Source organism: Uloborus diversus, chromosome 10 (genome assembly GCF_026930045.1).
Source record: "Uloborus diversus isolate 005 chromosome 10, Udiv.v.3.1, whole genome shotgun sequence".
In the NCBI taxonomy this organism is placed as follows: Eukaryota; Metazoa; Arthropoda; class Arachnida; order Araneae; family Uloboridae; genus Uloborus; species Uloborus diversus.
The window spans coordinates 119,687,136-119,712,432 of record NC_072740.1 but is presented as its reverse complement, the minus strand read 5'-3'; the positions used below and the strand labels follow the sequence as shown (position 1 = coordinate 119,712,432).

At 31.3% G+C, this 25,297-nt stretch overlaps 1 protein-coding gene across 1 annotated transcript in view; it reads right to left on the bottom strand.

The window, feature by feature from the left end:
- The window catches only part of LOC129231146 (protein dopey-1-like), a 118,890-nt gene that overhangs the window by 66,696 nt on the left and 26,897 nt on the right, over positions 1-25,297 (bottom strand). The window contains exons 7-10 of the mRNA XM_054865394.1: positions 22,967-23,279; positions 12,724-13,522; positions 12,153-12,595; positions 8,991-9,091 (exon numbers count right to left, since the gene is read on the bottom strand). Coding sequence (XP_054721369.1) covers positions 8,991-9,091; positions 12,153-12,595; positions 12,724-13,522; positions 22,967-23,279 — 1,656 coding nt within the window. The remainder of the gene's footprint in view (positions 1-8,990; positions 9,092-12,152; positions 12,596-12,723; positions 13,523-22,966; positions 23,280-25,297) is intronic.

Here is a 25,297-nt window from a genome sequence, read left to right as displayed (position 1 = left end):
TTATACTATTTTTTTCAGGAGTAGTACATAATAGATAGATTATAGCACTTAAAGTTCGGATAAAATTAATTATTAGTACTGCATAAAAATATCTTTACAGAGAATAAATTTTGTAAAGATACTTCAAAAAAGGAAGTTATTTTTGGCTGCTTACATTTCCTTTTTAATCGCATCTCAAAACCTCATTAAGTTTATAAACACAATTCAATCTATCCATGTTTTCCGAATTTTCCAGGTACTGTACTAAAATATTTGCATAATATGAAAATATCTAATTTGATGGAGGTGATAAAGATTTTTCATCATTATCTTCATCACTATGTTCATCATAGCAGACTCTCCACAAACAGCTTGCATAATCGCTGCGTAGAACAAGGATTCAGACATAGTAACACTTTCCTCAACATTTAAGGAATCTTTCATTTCCGCTCAAGCCACAACAGCAAAGATCTCAAAATGATCCCATTCGTTGGTCACTTTAGCTATATTATCATTGCTGTTTATAGAACCACAGCTCTTAAAACAATTTTAAATACTGTTTCAATTGTAAGCAAAATTTCTTTTCTCTTGACTTCAATGCACATTGCTTTTAAATATCTTTTTGTTCTAAAAGCACAATTATTCGAGGCATCCAGAAAATAAAGGCTAACTTTTTCAATTCCTGCCAAAAATTTAAGTCTCTCAAAGATCAATGAAATTTTCGGTCATCCACCACAACAAAAATGGGCTACTTTTCACAAAAACTTGCAACACTGAGCATTAAGGATCACCCCCCCCCCCCCCAATGTTAATAAATAATGCACCTAAATACAAGATAAGCAAAACATTGCATTAAAGGGGAAAAAACCTTTTTTTTTTGTATTTTGGCTGCATATTTATATATGCATAAAATGAAAACAAATCAAGACGTAAAAACTTTAACCAAAAAGGAGTATAGTCAAGATATAGAAGCAGCTTTGCATTGAAAAAACCTAATTTTTTTTGGAGACCAAACAAAAACTTGGAGATAAAGGAGTATTTGAGTACTAAGGCTTTGTGTTATCGAGAGTCTCCTGTATGTAATACTTAGAATAGTAATCATGTGGTTCTGAAATTATTCAGCCATATCATTTTTGTTTAGTTATGTCTTCTTTCAAAAAAAAGAAAAAGATTTGAATTTAACACCCTTTAATAACAAAACAATTTTGCAAAGGATGTCATGCAGGTTCTATATGTTTGTTTGCAAATAAAATAACATAGTTTAGCAACTCTGACAGAATTAATTACAATATTTATACTGATGATTTAAAATACCTTTTTCTTTTCTTTCTTTTTTTTTATATATAGAAAAACCATTACTTATTAATTTGATTTTTCATTTCCCACAAGTAAATTTGGCAGACTCCACCCAATCATCCTTAGTATTTTGGTTGAAGACCTCCATGGTCTTGCGAACTTAACTTCCCTAGGAGCAGTGGCGTAGCTAGACCCGACTTTCGGGGGGGGTTACTTCTTTTATATATATATATATATATATATATATATATATATATATATATATATAAAAATATAATATATATATATAATATATATATATATATATATATATATATATAGTAAAGTGTGTAGTTTCACATACACGGGTAGCACAGAAAAAAGTGTATGTAACAAAAAGATAAACAAAATTAACAACAACAAACATGGAACGTTAAAAAATAAACTAGGAACATTGAAAACAAGAATTGATGAAATCATGGGTATTAAACTGCTGCTACGTTTACGAAGAGCTGGAGCAGCTGGCATATTAAATATTAAATATTCTGCAAGGTTTCTGTGCGGGTCAGTATCATACATGCAGCAAAATTGATTAGAAAGTAAAAGTATATGTATTTGAATTAACGAACTAATATGTGTAGCTACTTATAAGGCTTAATATAGAAGGCAGGAAAATTATCAAACGTTATATATGTTTATTTTTTGGATATATGCAATAAATTATATATATGTAAATAGTATGCTTATTAGTAATATGCTGTCATGTATTACCAACCCCCCAGCTCTGACCTGCAAAATAAAAAGAAAAAATTACATACCACATGATTTCAAACATTTCGTCGACAACAATGTCTATGTCTAGGTATCCATTTGCCAGAGACGAAAATCCGATGCCACGCCAATGGAACAGGTCGCTGGGGCAGGGCATCCAAAAAGCACCTTCCTGTCGAAAGGATTTCAGCACTCTTTATCATCAAAGTTACCCAGTTACACTGTTGCCAAATCGCAGTTGTTTGGGTGGAAACTAAATCTGTCCTTGTTGAAGAAAAGATTTCTTGAACAAATTAAGATAATAAAATGTGAAATTGGCAGGATAAAAATTGTAATAGTAGAGATTTGCAGCAAATTTGAAGATTTGTTTATTAAATTGAGAATTGTTGCTACAAATTTTAAAGAATCTGCTTAGCTGTCCAATTATAATATTAATGAAGATCTTTTTATGTAAATTGCTGTACCAATGTGGCATACTTTTTGTGTAAAAATTGAAGTTATCTTTTTTATCATAGATATCTGTAATAAGGTTAGAATCAACAATTTTGAAAGAAATGTCCAGAAAATCGGCAGACAGAAAGTTGTCATTGGCTTTAGTGAGCTTTAGATTTTGTGGATAGATTAATGGGAAAATGTCATCCATACTTTTGTTGAAGATAAGGATGTCATCTATATACCTGAAAATATCATGTTTTTTATTATACTGTACTGTATATTTAAATTCATAGAAAAAGAGATACAAATTAGCAGCTGTGCTGGAATAGTTGGTGCCCATGCCAATTCCATGTATTTGTTTAAAAATAAAGTTGTTGAAAGACACAAAATTGTTAAAGAAGCAGAAATGACAAAGACTATTGAAAAAATTCCTGTCGATGCCCAATTCCTCACCAATGCAAAATATGTCAAAAAGTTTTAACAAAGTTGTATATAAATCTTCGATGGGAATGTTGCAGAACAGATTCTCAAAGTCAAATGTGTAAATTGATTTAGGTGTGCGTTGTAGATTTTTAATGATTTCGAAACTGTTGTCAATGCACCAGAAATAGCTCGTATGCATAAATTTGACCTTCAGAAAATCATAAATTTTTTTCAAAATAAACTGTAATTTGATGTTGATATTTTTTCCAAAACTTTTTGTAGTAGAACAAATGAAACGAAATTTAACTGGTGATTTGTGGAATTTGGGCGTCATAAATATGAAAGGCAGGTTTTGACAATTTGAAATTGTAAAACTGTATGAAAAATTCGATTTGCAAAGTTTATTGTATGCAATAAACTGTTTAATAATCACGTCTGTAGAAAGATTCGATTTTTCGTAATAAAGAGACGAGTTAAGTTCTTGTAAGACTTGTTTAACGTAGAAATGTTTGCAAATGATGCCATAATTATTGGCAGCTTTATCAATTGGAACAAAGACAAAGAATTTTTTTAAATTGTTGATATATTCGATTTCATCTTTTTTCAAATTTTGATATTGGTGTTCTGCGTTGTTAATTTGTTTAGCTAAAAAAGTTTTAAATTCAATGGTTAATAGATCTTTCCATTCTTGGAATGCTTCAAAAGGTATTGCGTGCGAGTATGCAACTTTTTTAATGAATCGAAGAATGTTAACTTTAAAAATATGAACTGCTTTACTGAATTTGCAAGTGCTGTTGAGTCTAAATTTTGCACCAAGATTCATTAAATATCTGACATTTGTGTTTTTTATAATATGTAAATTACCAGTAATTACGTGTTTGTGATCAGCATCGACAAATTCCTTAAAATTGTCCTGATTGCATAAACATGGAAAATCATCAGCAGTATGCGAAAAAGCAACATCACGGTAATTGTAAATATTTTTGCAAAAAGGCTTGCAATACTTAAAGGCAGTAATGATTTGTTTATTTTTTAGTGGAAAATAATTTGCCAGTTTATTTATAATTTTGTGAAATGGAATATTATCGAAACTTTTCTGTTGGAAGGAAATAGTGAAATAAATATTTTCTTTAGCTGTAAATTCAAACCCGATTCTGTAATTTATAAGATCAGAGATCAAATCTCTACATTGTTCATTGACAAATTTATATTTAGAAAGATACGGTTTCAATTTTTTCAAAGTGGAAGTTTTTAACTTGAAAATATAGTTTTTGACTTGATTAATATTAGATAATTTGAGAAACGAATCTTCGACCTCTTTGCACCAAAGGTTAAGGTTAATGCTATTGATAATTTTACTGTTCTTATGTGAGCCTCTATGTCCTCTGGAAATTCGAGTTTTAGTATTAAAATTGTAAAAAAGTCTGAAAATGTTTTTGATATCCTGCATATTAAAAAAGTTAAGATAGGTATTCAGTCCATATGGATAGAGTGATTTGTTTTTAAGTATAAGATCATTTTCAGCCCTTAATCGTTCATTTGTAAGGGCTGAAAATGATCTTATACTTAAAAACAAATCACTCTATCCATATGGACTGAATACCTATCTTAACTTTTTTAATATGCAGGATATCAAAAACATTTTCAGACTTTTTTACAATTTTAATACTAAAACTCGAATTTCCAGAGGACATAGAGGCTCACATAAGAACAGTAAAATTATCAATAGCATTAACCTTAACCTTTGGTGCAAAGAGGTCGAAGATTCGTTTCTCAAATTATCTAATATTAATCAAGTCAAAAACTATATTTTCAAGTTAAAAACTTCCACTTTGAAAAAATTGAAACCGTATCTTTCTAAATATAAATTTGTCAATGAACAATGTAGAGATTTGATCTCTGATCTTATAAATTACAGAATCGGGTTTGAATTTACAGCTAAAGAAAATATTTATTTCACTATTTCCTTCCAACAGAAAAGTTTCGATAATATTCCATTTCACAAAATTATAAATAAACTGGCAAATTATTTTCCACTAAAAAATAAACAAATCATTACTGCCTTTAAGTATTGCAAGCCTTTTTGCAAAAATATTTACAATTACCGTGATGTTGCTTTTTCGCATACTGCTGATGATTTTCCATGTTTATGCAATCAGGACAATTTTAAGGAATTTGTCGATGCTGATCACAAACACGTAATTACTGGTAATTTACATATTATAAAAAACACAAATGTCAGATATTTAATGAATCTTGGTGCAAAATTTAGACTCAACAGCACTTGCAAATTCAGTAAAGCAGTTCATATTTTTAAAGTTAACATTCTTCGATTCATTAAAAAAGTTGCATACTCGCACGCAATACCTTTTGAAGCATTCCAAGAATGGAAAGATCTATTAACCATTGAATTTAAAACTTTTTTAGCTAAACAAATTAACAACGCAGAACACCAATATCAAAATTTGAAAAAAGATGAAATCGAATATATCAACAATTTAAAAAAATTCTTTGTCTTTGTTCCAATTGATAAAGCTGCCAATAATTATGGCATCATTTGCAAACATTTCTACGTTAAACAAGTCTTACAAGAACTTAACTCGTCTCTTTATTACGAAAAATCGAATCTTTCTACAGACGTGATTATTAAACAGTTTATTGCATACAATAAACTTTGCAAATCGAATTTTTCATACAGTTTTACAATTTCAAATTGTCAAAACCTGCCTTTCATATTTATGACGCCCAAATTCCACAAATCACCAGTTAAATTTCGTTTCATTTGTTCTACTACAAAAAGTTTTGGAAAAAATATCAACATCAAATTACAGTTTATTTTGAAAAAAATTTATGATTTTCTGAAGGTCAAATTTATGCATACGAGCTATTTCTGGTGCATTGACAACAGTTTCGAAATCATTAAAAATCTACAACGCACACCTAAATCAATTTACACATTTGACTTTGAGAATCTGTTCTGCAACATTCCCATCGAAGATTTATATACAACTTTGTTAAAACTTTTTGACATATTTTGCATTGGTGAGGAATTGGGCATCGACAGGAATTTTTTCAATAGTCTTTGTCATTTCTGCTTCTTTAACAATTTTGTGTCTTTCAACAACTTTATTTTTAAACAAATACATGGAATTGGCATGGGCACCAACTATTCCAGCACAGCTGCTAATTTGTATCTCTTTTTCTATGAATTTAAATATACAGTACAGTATAATAAAAAACATGATATTTTCAGGTATATAGATGACATCCTTATCTTCAACAAAAGTATGGATGACATTTTCCCATTAATCTATCCACAAAATCTAAAGCTCACTAAAGCCAATGACAACTTTCTGTCTGCCGATTTTCTGGACATTTCTTTCAAAATTGTTGATTCTAACCTTATTACAGATATCTATGATAAAAAAGATAACTTCAATTTTTACACAAAAAGTATGCCACATTGGTACAGCAATTTACATAAAAAGATCTTCATTAATATTATAATTGGACAGCTAAGCAGATTCTTTAAAATTTGTAGCAACAATTCTCAATTTAATAAACAAATCTTCAAATTTGCTGCAAATCTCTACTATTACAATTTTTATCCTGCCAATTTCACATTTTATTATCTTAATTTGTTCAAGAAATCTTTTCTTCAACAAGGACAGATTTAGTTTCCACCCAAACAACTGCGATTTGGCAACAGTGTAACTGGGTAACTTTGATGATAAAGAGTGCTGAAATCCTTTCGACAGGAAGGTGCTTTTTGGATGCCCTGCCCCAGCGACCTGTTCCATTGGCGTGGCATCGGATTTTCGTCTCTGGCAAATGGATACCTAGACATAGACATTGTTGTCGACGAAATGTTTGAAATCATGTGGTATGTAATTTTTTCTTTTTATTTTGCAGGTCAGAGCTGGGGGGTTGGTAATACATGACAGCATATTACTAATAAGCATACTATTTACATATATATAATTTATTGCATATATCCAAAAAATAAACATATATAACGTTTGATAATTTTCCTGCCTTCTATATTAAGCCTTATAAGTAGCTACACATATTAGTTCGTTAATTCAAATACATATACTTTTACTTTCTAATCAATTTTGCTGCATGTATGATACTGACCCGCACAGAAACCTTGCAGAATATTTAATATTTAATATGCCAGCTGCTCCAGCTCTTCGTAAACGTAGCAGCAGTTTAATACCCATGATTTCATCAATTCTTGTTTTCAATGTTCCTAGTTTATTTTTTAACGTTCCATGTTTGTTGTTGTTAATTTTGTTTATCTTTTTGTTACATACACTTTTTTCTGTGCTACCCGTGTATGTGAAACTACACACTTTACTATATTTTCAATACATTTAACTACTTTAGCTGCAACATTGCGCTGTTTAAATGTAGAATATTTTATATCAATTTTGATCATTATATATATATATATATATATATATATATATATATATATATATATATATGTATAATCGCTTGGAATTTTTTCCTTTTCTTCTTTTTTTTTCTTTCACTTCTCTCTTCTTTTTTCTCTTTTTTTTGAGACTAACTTTTCGGGGGGGGTTTTGTCCCCAAAACCCCCCCCTTAGCTACGCCCCTGCCTAGGAGACTAGAAACGGCTCTCTCACTTTCTGAGTGGCCACATCAAATCCATGGCTTCGCAAGAAGGGAAAAAGTTTCCAGAGTGTCATTGGTGCAGGGCCGATCAGGCCTCTCGCAGGCATATGCTCAAGTGCTTAAACTTCAGAATTCTTGAGATTTTAAGAGACCCAAATTTTTTTTTTTTCTGGACTTTTTGGAGATTATAGGCTTTATGGGGATGGTGTAGCTAAGCTATACCATCTGGGATTAGTAGAAACAACATTTCTTTCTAATAAAGGATATTGCTCTTTCGGTATTGTTGTTGTCTTGTACCAGCCAGGCTGGCAATTTGGAGTGAGGTCCAACTTCCACAGCACACACATGCCATAAAGACCCCTTTATAGGGTAGGCGACCATTCACAACACAACAACACAGGGAAGATAAAGGACAGGAGAGATAAAGTACATTCATGCCTACTAGCGCAGGCAGAAATACCTTCTGAAGGGGTTGTTTTGATCAAAAATACCTTCTGGAGGGTTTTTTCTAAATTAAAAATACCATTTGAAGGGGATTTTTTGATCAAAAATCACTTCTGAAGGTGATTTTTTGATTGAAACAGCCCTTTCATATGCAAAAACTACTTTATTAGAATTTGAATTTATGTTAAAACCAATGGCTCTGGGGGTTGTTTTCACCCCCCCCCTCGCTGTGCCACTGTTCATGCCCAAACCGGGATTTGAACCCGGGACCTCTCCATCACAGTCAGACTTCGCTGACCAATAGAAAAGGCACAACCTTGTCTAGAGACAAATCATAAAGAATGAAAGGCCTTTTGGTTCTTTATGATTAACAGTTTTGACTAATACAACCAGATATTTCTAAGTTGATTTTTTGTGTACAAGGTAGTACTGTTAGTTTGCATGAAGAGATTCAGTGCCGATTGCCTTGTCAAGTGGTCAGAGAAGTCTGACTGCGGATGGGGATTTTTTGGGTTTGAGTCCCAGGTCAGGCAAGGGCATGGGGGTGGCCAGTATTCCCGTTAAGAAAGAGCAAGCACATGGGCGCAACAAGATGATAGTTCTAAGCTCTTGCCCCCTCTGACTATGGCCATGGGCATAGATGTATTTTGTCTCTCCTGTCCTTGTCCTTTCTTTGTGTAAATGCTTTATTGTGGTGTAAATGGTTGCCTACCCATTAAGCGGGTCCTAATGGAATGAGTGTACAGTTGGAGGTCAGACTTCACACCAAATTACAGTATAAAGTTGTAAAAGTTAAGCAGTGTACTCCAGACTAGCTAGACAACAACAGATCAGTGTTTAAAATTTTTGTTACAGCTCTGATTTTTCTTGTAACTAAAAAAAAATTCTTTAATGTAGAACCTATTACATTTCTAAAACTATAATGATATTATTACTTAAAATGATAAGTACAAGTACTAACACTATTTTACAAAGGTTTGCAACAATGATGGATACTCAGATGTAAAAAATATTTGTCTAACCTGTCAAAAACTCGAGTCATTGTAGAAGGAGTAGACTTCAAACTCAAATCTCGAGTTAGATGCCATAAAACACTAAATTTCTTTTGTGCTTCAACTTGGAACTAAAGAAAAAAAGAAAAAAGAAGAATTAATAATGACACTTTTCTTAATGCATTAGCAGTTAAATATAGTTTTTATTAAAATAATTTGATTAAACTGCTATTAGCTCAGTGTTTAATTATTAACTAACATTCAGTGGAAAAATCCTTTTGTGTTTAGCAGGATGAGCAAACATAATCAATCAAGAGACAAGTCAATAAAGGGTCTGGAGGCCTGTTTAGTAACCTTGACTAAGGTTCAGCATATTTCTGGTGTAATTTTAAATCAAAAGAACCCATGTTAATCGCACCAAATAAGAACTTAATAAAAGGCATAATTTTTATTTACAAGATGGGTTTTCAACCTGTTTCTCTACATCCCGATTTAGACTGAATGAAGTTCCCATTTTACTAAATGATACAATGCGAGCATGCACACATATCAACCATACATAACATCTAATGAGAAGGAACATTGGGCATCATTAAAAAACATTTTTTAAAAAGAAAAAAGAATCTCGATGTTGCAATATTATCTCCAAATTAGCCGAATTGTCAGCAAATTTACCGAATAAAGAATTTTTGGAAGGTCACAATAATTTCCCATGGGTCACCCCTGAATTTAAAGCGTCATCATTTCTTCACAAGCTCAGCAGTTTAAATTTAGGAAACACTAGTTTTTGTGCTTTTTGAGTCTGAGAAATTGCTTTTTTTTGGGAGGGGAGAGGGCGGCATATTTCATAACTGCCTAGGGGCGATGTGGAGCTAAATTCAGCACTGACAACACAACAAATGATTTAACATTTTGCTTAGTCTTGCAGTATAGTAAAGGTCAAGATTCGCAGTCGCCACTCGCCAAGTGGCGACATAGTTTGAAAAATTGGCGCCCTAAAAAAACGTCCTCAGTCACCATTTTTCATCCTGTTGTTCCTAACTAAAAAAAATCTTGGGAAAAACAGGAATTATGCACAAACTCAAGAGGGTGGAAGAAAATAAATCGCTATTGAAGCATATGAATGAGGATAAACACTGAGGAGAGAAGAGGGGTGATCGAGGAAGATCTTTTTTTGACCAGAACGGCAATACTTTTCAGGTACGTGTGAAACATAGAGGCCATATTTGGTCACTCACAAGATGGAAGTAGGCAAGATACTTCAGTGCTTCAGTTTCCAAAAACAAAGCAGAATTTGATGTTTATTCAAATGCACTAAGGAAAATAATGCAAATTGTGCTGTGAAGCATTTTCTTTCTTTCTTTTTTTTTATTATTTAAATTAGTGTTCTTGAGAAATGAAAAATTTTGTATTTAAAATTTCATTGTATCTTTATTGCATTGGACGCTAATGTGCTAAAAGCTATAACAGTTCAATTAAATTGATGTTTAATGGGGATTTTTCAATTTATAATTATTTTTATGCTATAAATTTAGAAACCTAAATTTTAATTTTTAGTGCAGTGGCCATATTTGGTCACTTCCAAGATGTAAGTAGACAAAATTCTTTAAGTGCTAAAGTTTCCAAAAACAGAATTGGATGTCTATTGCAATACAATGCAAAGAATTGAACATTCCACAAAATGTGCCATGTTTTTTCCCTCTGGATAATTAATTATTTTCTTGAAAAGTGCAAATTTTTTTCCTTCAAATTTTATCTTCACATTATTTTATCCTTAATGCTTTGGACGTTAATGGGCTAAAAACTGATTCTTTCATCTAAATTATAGTTATTATAGTTTTTTGAGGGTTTTTAATTATTCATAATTATTTTAATGCAACAAATTCAAAAATCTATTATCTTAAATTTTTTGCTTAGTCGCTATGTTTGGTCATTCGCAAGATGGAAGTAGACAAGACTATTAATTGCCAGTTAAGTTTCTAAAAACAGAATTGGATGCTTATCTCAATGCAAACTACTGAAAATAATATGAAAAGGGCCAGAAATCTTGTTTTTTTTTTAAAATTAGTTATTTTCTGGAAAAGTGAAATTTTATCAGCAAAATTGTATTTGATCCTCACTGCTTCAGAGGCTTTGCAATAAGCTAAAACTATTTCATCTAAAATGAAGTTTCTTGCTGACTTCTCATTGATTTGTTTATCTATTTATTTTTAAAAAAAGATAAATAAATAAATAAAAACCTATCTTAACTTAAAGTTTCCAAAATGCATATCGCTTTTAAAATGTACTGTGTAAAGTTCTATTTTATGTTTTTATGAAAGTAGTAAAAATATCCAAATCCTCCCCCCCCCCCTTTTTACACTTCAAAACTCGGCGACAGTGGTGGCAACTAAGTTTTTTGGGTCTTGTGACCACTGGTCACTTGGAAATTTTTGAGTCTTGACCTTTACAGTGTAGGCTTGACAGAATGAGCTCAGATACGATGAACTAGAGTGATTGGTTATCTCTAAGGATTACATTATAAGTCTGTACTTAGTAGCTGGAATAGAAGAGCATTGGACATAATTGATAACTTTTATTCATTACAATGGAGAATGGTGAAAATCTTACATTAAGTACCTAAGCTTACATAAAAGCGAGCAAATGATCAAGATTACAAACAGTGGCAATTATTTATTATAAGCTGGATAAATTATGATTATAAGCTGTTTAAGGCTTATTTTAAAATGAAGAAAAATATTACAGTCAGGTTAAATGTTCACAATAGTTTGCAAGAAAGGATTTTATACTCTCATGATGAAAACGGCTTTGCAACATCAGAAAGATATTAGAATTTCATAAAAAGGGTATATTTACACAAATGCAAGGAGAACCTCAGTTGTGTTTAAAGTCTGCTGCAAGTCAGTTATATATACATGAGGTTAACAAATTACAGAATAATTTTATGATCATAATTAATTCAATGATAAATTTGTTGCTCTCACTATGATTCATATTTGCTGTCTTAAAGGGGGGAATTGTGTAAATTATTTATAATTAATTAAACTTTTAATACTGATCAAAAAGTAAAAAATGAAATTTATGTTTAGAATTTATGTATTTCAGTTACAGTATCAATTTTGAACACAAAAATTTAACAAAAATTTCTGCATGATTTATATTGCTATGACAAAACTAATATTGGAAGAATACCATTTCATCTCCTGAAGCCATTGATCTGCATATAACATCCTCACACACAGAACTTGCAGAAGACAAATTATGCACTTGCTGTAACAACTCTGTTCCTCGTAAGCAGAAGTTGGGTCTTTCATCTCCAACATAGTTCCACAATTTTTTTGCAGCAATTCCAAATAAAATTGTATCAGATGAGAGAAATTCAAGTTGTGAAAAACTCACAGCAGGAGTTAAAGCAACTAAAACAACGGTAGATGAGCTTGAAGGAGATCCAGAACTGGGAGCTGTTGTTGTCACAGAGGCAACTTCATTTATTTCATTGTTATGAAGAACTGACTTAGTTAAGGTTATAAGGTCGAACAATGTTGATGTTGCAATAAAGAATATTTCCTCCAAATTTGAAAAACATGATAAAATAATTATCAGTTTTAACCACTCTGGTATGAAAGATGATCTAGCTAAAAAGAAAAGAAAATTATCTAAGAAAAAAACCATACATTGGGAAATGGCACATAAGCATTGCATCATAAGTGTCAAATACAAAAATTGAAAAGATGAATTTTAAAAATTAATATCAATTACTTACGTGCTCTCAAATGTTTATCATATAAGTTTTTTGAATTGGTGTAAAATGTGGGAAATGATGATAATTCAATGAGAAGATTACACAGTTTTTCAAAAGCTTGACAAATAGACGAATCTGAGTTGATGTTTAAAACTTCATTGTGCAGAGAAATAATCTGCTTAGAGGCACTATCAAGAACATCCTTTTTGAATTCTTTTATTTCCTCATCTGAAAAATGTTCACGCTTCATCTGTAAGCATTGGTTTAGCAACTTGTCAAGATTCTTTTCTCTTTGCATTTTATCATCTTGTTCTGGTAGCACTAAAGATTCATAACAGCTTAAAGATTTTGGAACATCAAGGATGAGTTTTTCTTTTAAAAATGTTACAAATAGAATTTTATATTTTTCAACACACAAATTAATATTACTATCAATGTCACTGGAATTATACTCATCTTTACAACAATCATCAAACTCCAACCTTATAATCTGGTCCTCAATTGAAAATTCAAAAGATTTTGAAGCTTCTCTCAATACATCATTCTCTGTTGTACTTACAAGACAGAATTTAGAAGAATTATTACTTTCTTTCCCAGCTTCTTTTAAATGTTCATGATCAGTATTTTTTCTTGACTCTAAAACATCTTCAGAGTTAGCATTTATCAATGGCGGTTGAACCTTCGACAGAAGTTTCGAACACAATTGAACTGCCACAGATATATCACAGACAGAGAGGGATTTGCAATATTTTGAAATAACATCAAAAATATGACACAAAAGTTTAGGAAGATATTCTGTACGAGCTTCTAAATAAGTTTCCTGAAATAGATTTTAAATTTTAAAACAAATATATATATATATATATATATATAAAATAACATTAACAGTCAAAAACAAAAAATAAAAAAAGCTATTAACTCAAGAATTAATTTGAAAAATGTTTTAGCATATCAAACAGCAATGAAAAAGTTTAAACAAAATCTTTTTTTCCTGCAAAAAAAAAAAAAAAGGTTCTGAGTTTTAAAATGCCTTTGCAACCATTAAATTACAAACGCATTACTTAGAAGATTATGTATTAACAGTGATGACTTATTGAAAGACTGACAGATCAAACCTAACTGTTTTGAATAACTTCATTTCCGCACAATGTCATTTAATAAATTTATTAGTATTGTTTAAAACAGGTGTTACCACTACACAAATGTGTCATTTTTGCTAATCATATTTTAAAACAAATAAGAATATGTACTGAAAGGTCAAATTTAGCATAGTTTGAGAGAAAGCTTAACCATACTATATAAAGCTCTAAGTATGAGTATTCATCACAAACAAATCAAATTACAGTCCTACATTTTTTTAGAAAAGTTAAATAGGCAGAAGTTCATAAATTTCCAATATTTATCATGAAAGTTTCTTAGAACAATGACTAGACAGCATTTACTAAAATCTCAACAGTCGAGTTGGTGTGTTAGACACATTCTTCTCAAAAACAGATAAGAATGATGTCCATGAGCCTATGGCGGATTTTTCATGTCTCGCAAATACTCCAATCAGAAGTTGCTTTGATGACCATAGAGCCCTTGAAGGGGATGGAAAAGTTTGCTGGACAAATGTTTTGCATAGTTCTGTGACCAACAAAGGGGAGATAAAAAATGAATTCCAACTGGCTCCGAAAACTAAATAGATCACTGCCATGATGTGTCACACAAGGTCACATTTTTGTTTAAACTGATTCATTTGCTAGTGGTAGACTATTTTCATCAATGGGACAAAAATATTTCATTTATGGTAATTTTTAACAAGTAAAAAAAGGAAAGTCTGAATTACAAGTAGGAAAACTTGCAAAATAGGAGTAAATTGGCCAATTAAATAAAATAAATTAAAATTATACTTAATCATGAAATTGTTTCATTTCATGATAAGTTTTCAACATTTTTTATCAAAATTCCTGCACTTATTTGCAAATTTTTTACTTAGTTTCTTTTTTTCTGATTAGCAATTTAATATTGGGAAGCTTTTTGTTGAAATTTAATTTGAAGAACTTTTTTTCTGATGTTTGCATTGCTTAAATTTTGTGAAAAAGTATTTGAAAAAAAATTCAACAAACCACTTATTAATGGCTGGAATTTATGGAAACTTAACAACTAACAAATAGAAAAAAATAAATGATTTTATAATTACATAAACTAACAGCTCTTTCAAGCATAAGAGATACTTTTATTTACATCAGGGGTGCAAGTGGACTTTTCTGAAGAATTAAATAAATATGCATAAAAATATCATTGAAATCATTGAAAAAAATACTTAAAAGGTTTTTTTGTAATATAATTTTTCGGTTTTAGAATGTTGCCAGACCAAAATTTTCCGAAACAGCGACCCAAACATGTTTGGAAATGTCTTAAATTTCGGATCACAAACACCCGATTTACATCAATTATAGAACACATTTTAATCATTAAAAATGCACTCTGAAATAATTTTGTACCCAAACCAATTGAGAGAGATTTAGAGCTGTTGTTGTAAATTAGAGTTGGTAATATGGGAAAGTAGGATCCTTTAGTTCTGGTAGAGCTTTTTACAAATACTAATGACAAAACTGTCACAACAGAGGTGTCTTTAACAATTTACTTATAATTACATAATTATTTGATTGTAATGTTTGATTTTAAAATAATAAAGTGTTGAAAAAATGCAAAATATACATCTTTTATCGAAGTAAAAACACCATAAGAGCAGGTCCATTGCTATTTCAAATTTTGTCAGGGTGGGGGGTATATACTCAATAGGGTGGAGTGAAAAAATAAATTTTCGAATTTCGGAACGCCTGGGGTCTCAAAAGTTGCCTTTTAGTATCAATAGATCACCCCTAAAATTTTAGCCTCCTAGGTTTATATCTTTAGTTCCAAAAATCACCCCAAATATGCAAAAAAAAAGTTTTTTTTTTGAAATTTTTTACAAAATTGAAAATATGTTATTTTAACAAAGTTTCAGGGGGTAAATGTTAACTCTTGGTAGCATTAATATATCATAAAAGTTTTACTTCAATAGAGCAATTTCTTTAAATTTCTAAAAATCAGCAAAAAAAATCGACCAATTTTTCTTTCTAATTTACACAATCTTACGAAGCAAAAATAGGTTAAATCCACAGAATATAAATATTTAAACATAAAATCTAAACTTTTTTACAAGTTATACAGTCGAGTCCCAACTTATGCGAGGGATGCGTTCCAAGACTCCTCGCGTAAGTTGAAATTTTGTGTTGTGGAAAAATATATGCATACAAATTTTTTAAAGCATACCAAATACTTTTAGGCACTTATAAACACCCCTCAAACTGCTCTAAAGCATTCCTTAACCATTACAGTTTCTTCCATAAAGAACTAAACTTTTACTGTTTAAAAAATAAAAAACTGTTATTCAACATGAAATACTTAAGATGCACATAATAAATGACCAATGGGAATAAAAGATATAAAATAAAACAAAACGGTACACACCACATGCAGTAAAATTTAAATGATGCACAAAATAGTACTGTACAGTAGATACAGTATAGCAATATTTACGAGTTAAAAAATGAGGATACTAGTGATGATTTATGCTCCAAGATCAGTTCGTTATTCTTATCAAATACATTTTTAAATACGCTTCACCTTTTACTTAAAATGTTTCAATTTGTGGCTACATCTCCTCTAACTGATCGTTTTATTAATCCTCAATGCAAGAGTGCGCGTAGCTTCCATTTTCATAATTTTTACTTTGCTAGACTGCTCTGCAAGCTTCAATATTGAAACGAAGTTCTAAACTTTTACGGACATCTTTTTGTTTTGACTTTTAATTGTACATATGGAAGATTCTCTCATACTTATTGTCCCGCAACCTTCGACGTTTTGTATTTGTTCAAGCATATCGAGAATCTTAGCCTTTTTAAATTTTTTCATCAGAAACTTTCTTTTTCTTCACATTTTCAAACTTTAGATGAAGGTGACACTAAGGTGCCATTATGGTTATTTGATGCACTAGACTAGTTTGGCGTGGGAACTTTGGCTGTCAGTGGTGCTCAAAGAGACATAATAACGTTCATGAAATCAATATTTAGTAGCCAATAACGAAGCTGATACTTCCTTCTAAAAAAATTCATGTTGTGGGCGAAAAATTCGAGTTAGCTCTAAAATTTGTTACTCGTGAAAAATTCGCGTTATAGCCATTTCGCGTAAGTCGGATCGCGTTGTAGCGGGAGTCGACTGTATATTTAATTTTTTATTTAGACAATTTATTGTAACATTATAAAGGTACAAAATTAGTATTTTGGAAATAAAAACATAATACTGCAATGTCTTACTTTCCAAGAAATTGAGTACTTCATTATTCATGAATATGTTCTTTAAGTACCTCATAACAACTTAACAAGCATCCAACATGAACAAAAATAGTTTAGGCATGAAATTCTGATTTAGTGTCGAACTTGGGCATTTTTGATCAATACTCTAGTTTGCTCAAGATGAAACCATCACGTCTTTCTTCACCACTAACAGCTTCTGAAGCCTCTGTTACCCAGAGGCGGATTAAGTGAAGTGGGGACCTTAAGCAGTAAGAATTTTGGGGCTCTCTAAACTTTAGTAAAACATAGAATTTTCAAAGAAATAAAAAAAAAAAAAAATTTAAACAAAAATTAAAAGCAATATTGTTACACAATAGTTTTCATTTAAGTACCTTATATGAATTTTCGTCGTGTTTTATTGGTAGCAAAATCATGAACTATTTTTTAGTGTCCATGCGGTTTAACATCTCCTGCTCTATGTATAAAATAGCTTAAGTTATTCAGTCTTTTTTCTCCCATTTTATTTCGTAAATTATTTTTTTACTCTTTTCAAAACTGAAAAGAAAAAACAAAATTGTTCTCCAAATGCATTCTTTAAAGGAATTGTTAAAAAAGCTTCCAACAATGTTTCCATGTTCGGAAATGTACAAAATAGTTCTTTAGCTGCTTGATAAAAGTGATAACATACCTAATGTGTCTGGATTTTCTGGTTTTGTTTTAAAGGTATCCTCATTTTTTTTTTTTTTTTTTTTTTGAGAAACATTATAAAATGATCAAATTCATGTTCCAAAGTGTAAACATCAATCCATTTCTGTACATATCCTTTAACATTTATTTGTAAATCAATCCCCGGCTGTAAAAAAAAAAAAAAAAAAAAAAAAAAAAAAAAAACCCCTCGTTTGTTTAGTTTCAGTTGGTCAAAACTAAAACCAACGTATTTGAGCTTTAGATTCTAGTCGAACTTCGGGGCCCTATGGCATCCTAACTCAAAATAGTGGCAAAATAAATTTGTGGCCTCTTAAATCAGACCTCATGAGCCTATTGGTATATCAGTCCCTGGCTCTGCCTGAAAAAAAAAACTCATTTGTTTAGTTATACAGTTGGTAATATCTAAAACTAATGTGCTCTTGTTTTAGATTCAAGCCCAACTTCGGGGCCCTGGGCCATCATGGGGCCCCACGCAGCGACGTATTCTGCTTACCGTTAGACCCGCCACTGCTGTTACCAATCTGACGACACATTCTGTCGCTTGGCTTCACATGGGTATTTCTGAATGTTCAAAATGCAAACTAGTTCCTCCAAATTAATTTCATCTTTAAGAAAGACTTAATGTTAGATGTCTGTACTTTTTTCGTTAGTGGAGGTTCATATATTTCTATTTGCCTGTTTATGAGTTCAGTACAATCTCAACAGCTGAAGTTTAACTTGGGCAGTTTAAACTGTCTAACTGGTGTAACTGACTATTCACTTAGCTGTTCTCTTATTGACAAAATCCTGCGGTAGGCCAGAACTTGAATACGTCTTCTTTTATCAGCCAGCATTGATAATATGTTCTCTGAATGAGCAAAAAATGAATTACGTTGAATTACATTGTCCATGATCGTTCTTAAGCTGCTTGGCAAGTATCTGGAAAATGAGATCATTCTGTAGAGATGATGTGCAGTGCACAGATTGGTAGCAGAGGCTTTAGAATCTGTGGTGAAGAAAGACGTTATGGTTTCATCTTGAGCAAACTAGAGTATAGATTCAAAATGCCAATTTCGACACTCAGAATTTCATGCCTAAGCTATTGTTGTTCATGTTGGGTATTTGTTAAGATGTTTTGAGGTACTTTAGAAACATATATTCATGAATAATGAAGTACTCAATTTCTTGGAAAGTGAGAATGCAATATTATGCTTTTATTTCCAAAATACTAATTTTGTTCCTTTATAATGTTACAATAAATTGTCTAAATAAGAAATTAAATATATAACTTGTAAAAAAGTTTAATTTTTGCGCTTAAATATTTTATTTTGTGCAGTTAACCTATTTTTGCGTCGTAAGATCGTGTAAATTGGAAAGAAAAATTGGTCGATTTTTGGTTTTTATTTGCTGATTTTTAGAAATTTAAAGAAATTACCCTATTGAAGTAAAACTTTTATGATATGTTAATGTTACCAAGAGTTAACATTTACCCCCTCTAGCATTTTTAAAATAATATATTTTCAATTTTGTAAAAAAATTTCAAAAAATAGATTTTTTGGGGATTTTTGGACTTTTTTGGGGCGATTTTGGAACCTAAAGATAGTAACTTAGGAGGTTGAAATTTTAGGGGTGATCTATTGATGCTCAAAGGCAACTTTTGAGACCCCAGGTGTTTTGAAATTCGAAAATTTATTTTTTTTCACTCCACCCTAATACTCAATGTACATTATACCAAAAAACAACAAAAACAATGCCAACTTACATGTTAATACCAAGGTCAGATCTAGACATAACGAAGCCCTAAGCTTTTTCAGGCATTGGGATCCTTTTGTGGTCTGGAGGAGGCAAAACAAGCCTTTCTTTCCCAATGTCCCCCCCCCCCCTTTTTTTTGTTATAGAAACCCATATCTTTTATTGTTTTTTTAATGCTCCAGCTGTCTTTTTTTTTTAGATTGACCTTGCAGGGGATGAGTGTCAGCAGAAGTGATGCAGAAACCCCCTTTTAGAGAGTATAAAACATCCCTAATTTTAGGGGTCTGTGAAAAATTTTGAAAAACATATAAAACTGCATTTTGAAACTTTTTGCTTGCGGTTCAACAAATCATTGACATTAATCAACACAAAAGAAGAGCAAAGTGGCAGAAAAGATACTGCATCATCATTATTGCTCACATCGGTTTTCAGTATAATTAGTTTTTGATCATCTCCCCAACCCACTGAAAAACACAACATTGAATTAAAGGGAAAATGATCAATAGTAAAAGAATACATAAAATGCTTTAAAAGAAATGGTGTTGATATTTAGAAAATCTTTACTAATAATAAAGCAGAAAGTCTCTCTGTCCGGAGGATGTCTAGATGTCTGGATGTCTGTAGGATGCCTGTAGGATATCTGTAGGATGTCTGTGACGTGCATAGCGCCTAAACCCTTCGGCCGATTTTCATGAAATTTGGCACAAAGTTAGTATGTAGCATGGGGGTGTGCACCTCGAAGCGATTTTTCGAAAATTCGATGTGGTTCTTTTTTTATTCCAATTTTAAGAAAAAAACTATCATAAATTACGAAATTATCATAACGTGGAACCGTAACATGGGCACAAGCCAATTGGCGAGAAATTTCACCATACATTATTTGTAAATATACAGGCGAACCAAAAGACCCTTAATTTTTCTATTACGGGCGAAGTCGTGCGGGTGCCACTAGTTACTAATAATAAAGCTGAAAGTCTCTCTGTCTGGATGTCTGGATGTCTGTGACGCGCATAGCGCCTAGACCGTTCGGCCGATTTTCATGAAATTTGGCACAAAGTTAGTTTGTAGCCTGGGGGTGTGCACCTCGAAGCGATTTTTCGAAAATTCGATGTGGTTCTTTTTTTATTCCAATTTTAAGAAAAAAACTATCATAAATTACGAAATTATCATAACGTGGAACCGTAACATGGGCACAAGCCAATTGGCGAGAAATTTCACCATACATTATTTGTAAATATACAGGCGAACCAAAAGACATTTAATTTTTCTATTACGGGCGAAGTCGTGCGGGTGCCACTAGTTACTAATAATAAAGCTGAAATTCTCTCTGTCTGGATGTCTGGATGTCTGTGACGCGCATAGCGCCTAGACCGTTCGGCCGATTTTCATGAAATTTGGCACAAAGTTAGTTTGTAGCCTGGGGGTGTGCACCTCGAAGCGATTTTTCGAAAATTCGATGTGGTTCTTTTTTTATTCCAATTTTAAGAAAAAAACTATCATAAATTACGAAATTATCATAACGTGGAACCGTAACATGGGCACAAGCCAATTGGCGAGAAATTTCACCATACATTATTTGTAAATATACAGGCGAACCAAAAGACCCTTAATTTTTCTATTACGGGCGAAGTCGTGCGGGTGCCACTAGTTACTATTAATAAAGCTGAAAGTCTCTCTGTCTGGATGTCTGGATGTCTGTGACGCGCATAGCGCCTAGACCGTTCAGCCGATTTTCATGAAATTTGGCACAAAGTTAGTTTGTAGCCTGGGGGTGTGCACCTCGAAGCGATTTTTCGAAAATTCGATGTGGTTCTTTTTTTATTCCAATTTTAAGAAAAAAACTATCATAAATTACGAAATTATCATAACGTGGAACCGTAACATGGGCACAAGCCAATTGGCGAGAAATTTCACCATACATTATTTGTAAATATACAGGCGAACCAAAAGACCCTTAATTTTTCTATTACGGGCGAAGTCGTGCGGGTGCCACTAGTTACTAATAATAAAGCTGAAAGTCTCTCTGTCTGGATGTCTGGATGTCTAGATGTCTGGATGTCTGTGACGCGCATAGCGCTTAGACCGTTCGGCCGATTTTCATGAAATTTGGCACAAAGTTAGTTTGTAGCCTGGGGGTGTGCACCTCGAAGCGATTTTTCGAAAATTCGATGTGGTTCTTTTTTTATTCCAATTTTAAGAAAAAAACTATCATAAATTACGAAATTATCATAACGTGGAACCGTAACATGGGCACAAGGCAATTGGCGAGATACGAAATTATCATAACGTGGAACTGTAACGTCGGTACAAGCCAATTGGCGAGAAAATTCACCATACATTATTTGTAAATATACAGGCAAACCAAAAGACCTTTAATTTTTCTATTACGGGCGAAGCCGTGCGGGTGCCACTAGTAGGTAATAAGAGAGTACCATCCTAGCCATTCAGCCAATTAATGGTTAATACACCAAATAGGAAATAAAATTAAAGCCCTTTTCAAGCAGTTTCAAAGATATATTTAGTTATTTACGAAGACTGTAGAACAACTACAATTATTATGGCACTTTATATGAACAAGTCTCTGATATTTTACTACTAAATTGTACAGTTTAACAGAGATAGTTCTAACTTTGTAAGAAACAACTATTTTAAGTCAAAAAAATCATATACAACTAAAGATTCCTAGTAACAACAAATTTTTTTCAATCACAAGTAGTACAAAAAAAGAAAGAAAAAATCGAATTAGTATACATTTTTTACTCATGCTAAACAGATTAACTGTATGCAGTAGAAATAAGATAAAAGCAAGCAAAAAAAAAGAACATCCAAAATATTGAATTTGGCACTAATTAAATAACAAGATATAAAACATGTGAGTCATAAAAATTTATCTCAAGCAATATGCTTCAGAAGTGCAAGAAACATAATTTTTGTATTTTTGATACAAGATGTATCAAGGGGAGCTTGATTTGGCAAATGTTTGTATCCCCTTTCCCTTTGCATTTCTTAGAATGTTTTAAAATTCAAGGTTTATAACTATTGTTCCTCAAATTTTCAAGTATTTGGAAATGAAATCTATTTTTTGTAACACTTTTTATGTTTTTAGGAACAAATCATGCATTCTTTTGGGACTTGGGGACTTAACGTCTTAAAGTTGGAGGGAAGATAACCCCCTCCCCCTGAGCACCCTCAATGATGGCCTTGTATTAGAGAAAAATAAATGAAATCCTAAAAAAAAAATATTTAAAATCAGATTATTTTTATTAAATTTTGTTAAATATTAAACAATTTGAGATTGGCATGAAACTTCAAGTGGTAATAAACATCAAAAATTTTAAATATATTATTAAATATGATATTGCATTAAAAACTAAGTCTAACCATGGTTTTGATGAAATAATTATAAAATTTCTGCAGATGAAAACCTTTGACACACAGAAGACATGCAACATTAATAATATATAAGTAAAATACAAAGCAAGTAAAATGACTCAACAACTTACCAATGAGACAACATCTAATAAAAAACTGACTAAACAGCATAATTCTTTTAAATTTGGATTTCCAGATCCAACTTTGAGAACTTCTAATTTTTTTTCTCTTGAAATATCATTTCTCTGGTTTTCAGAGATAGATATTTGGCAAGAATTTTCAAAATGTTTAGCAGAATAGTCCCACAAATATGATGGCTCTAATGTTCCAAAAAGTAAATTTGCAGCTTTTTTTAGTTCTCCACAATCCTTGAGATGCTTTTGAAGCTTTTTTTCACAGGCCACAGGATTCTTTTCCAGAAAGTTACAAGTCAAATACAGAGATCTAGCAGAATATACAGAATGTGAGAAAAGAAAAAAAAAACATATCAAACTATATATCTAATAGAAGTAAGAGGAGGAATTCAGAAATGACTAGAAAAGAAATTATGATGATCAGAGTAATTTTATTTATAAGAGGCTGACTGAAGCAAATATTCTAGCCTTAAATATTCAAATCATGTATGAAGTAAATTTTCAAATGAGAAGTCATTAACATTTTTTTTTAAGTGCTAACTACTTCAACGCAATGTTTTAAAAAGAATCAACTGCTCTCATAACATATTAAATAAACTTTAGCAAATAGTATAGTTGCTGCTAAAAAATGAAAACTAAGAAAAATAATATTATCAAAATTGATTATGATGCCATACCAAAGTTATCGCAACTTTGAATGAGCAAACAGATTCCATCCACAAAATTTATTTTGTTAAAATAGTTTTTAACTTTACGGGAAGAGGGGATACTATTTTCATAATGACATCTTTTCATGATCTTCCACATTGTCAAATTTCAATCACAAATCTTCAATATAGTGAAATCCCATTACAACGAATACCAAGATTACAAAACATCTATTTCAAGAAAATAAATTTTCAGTCCTAATTTATTTACCATTTTATTGCTTGACCTCCATTACAACAAAATTTCTGTCACAACAAACAAAATTTGTAATCCCTTGGAGTTTTTCATAACAGAATTTTACTGCATATAAATTTTTTTTAACTATGGCATTTTCAATTGAAATCATTGCAATGTTAAATCTAACTTAAATAGTTTTTAACAAATTCATGTTCTAAAAACTTTGCATTCCACAACAGCAATTACAATTGGCAAGGTTAACATAATTCTGACAGATGAGTTTGCATAAATTTCATTCAAAATGTTCTTATAAATGAAATTGAAACATTTATAGAGCTATATCTTCATTAAGTTGAGATGCAATAAGTTTTAATTTCTGTCCCTGCATGGCCTGTTTATTTTTATCTGTTTATCTGTTAAAGTTTTTTTTTTTTTTTTCTAAATTCTTATGAGATATCTCAAAATTTTCAATTGGCATACAATATTATTTTTTACTTTGAACTGAAATTTTAACAAAGCAGTGCATAAAATCTTTCTTTTAAAAAATAAGAGCACAACTAAACACTTTATCATTAACTTCTTGGTACTTCTAGAACTAAGCCTAGGGGCACGTGCAAGACCTCACACTCACACTGGTACTATTAGCAAGTGGCTGTAAAGTGCCTATTTAACTAAACTAGCATTAAAGGAAATGCATGCAAAATCGGTGTGCCATTTAATGTTAAATTTTTTTCAACCTTTTTTTCATAGCCAATGTCTTTATCTCTAATCCATAGCTTCTATTAGAAACCAAAATATTTTTAAATTTAAAATATCAGCAAATTATTTTTGTTTCTTTAATAATTGAATTAACCATGCCTTCTCTCAAAATGTTAATTGTTTGTTTTAGAGATTATAATCTTTTTGAAACATTAATTGAAAGGGATTAACTTGTTTATCACAGGACAGAATGGGATAGACATTTAGTTGTACCCTGAAGAATGCATTTAGAATATTCTTATAAACTATAAATAAACGAAAAGCAGACATTTTAAAGTGTGCTACAGAGTGATCTGCTAATGGTTGCAACTTTACATGAGTTTTGAAACAGCTCGATTATTTGTATTCCTAGTAAGTCAAATATTGTTTACTAAGATGTTGTAACTTCTATGATGCCTTAAAGAACATTTATGCAGCTATAGTTTGATGTAAAATTTTTTATTTTGCACATAGTTATTTTTTTAACACTTCCAAAAATTTTCATGCACTTTTTTCATGATTAGCACCACATTAATACCACCAATATATAATTTAAATTCTGCAGGCAAACTTCAAGCCCAACTGGATAAATTTATATAATTGTTTATATCAACCCTCCTATGATCCTCAAACCCACAATTGTGTACTCAAAATTATAGACCTAAAATTTTTTAAATATGATATTATGGTCGAATAACAATGAGA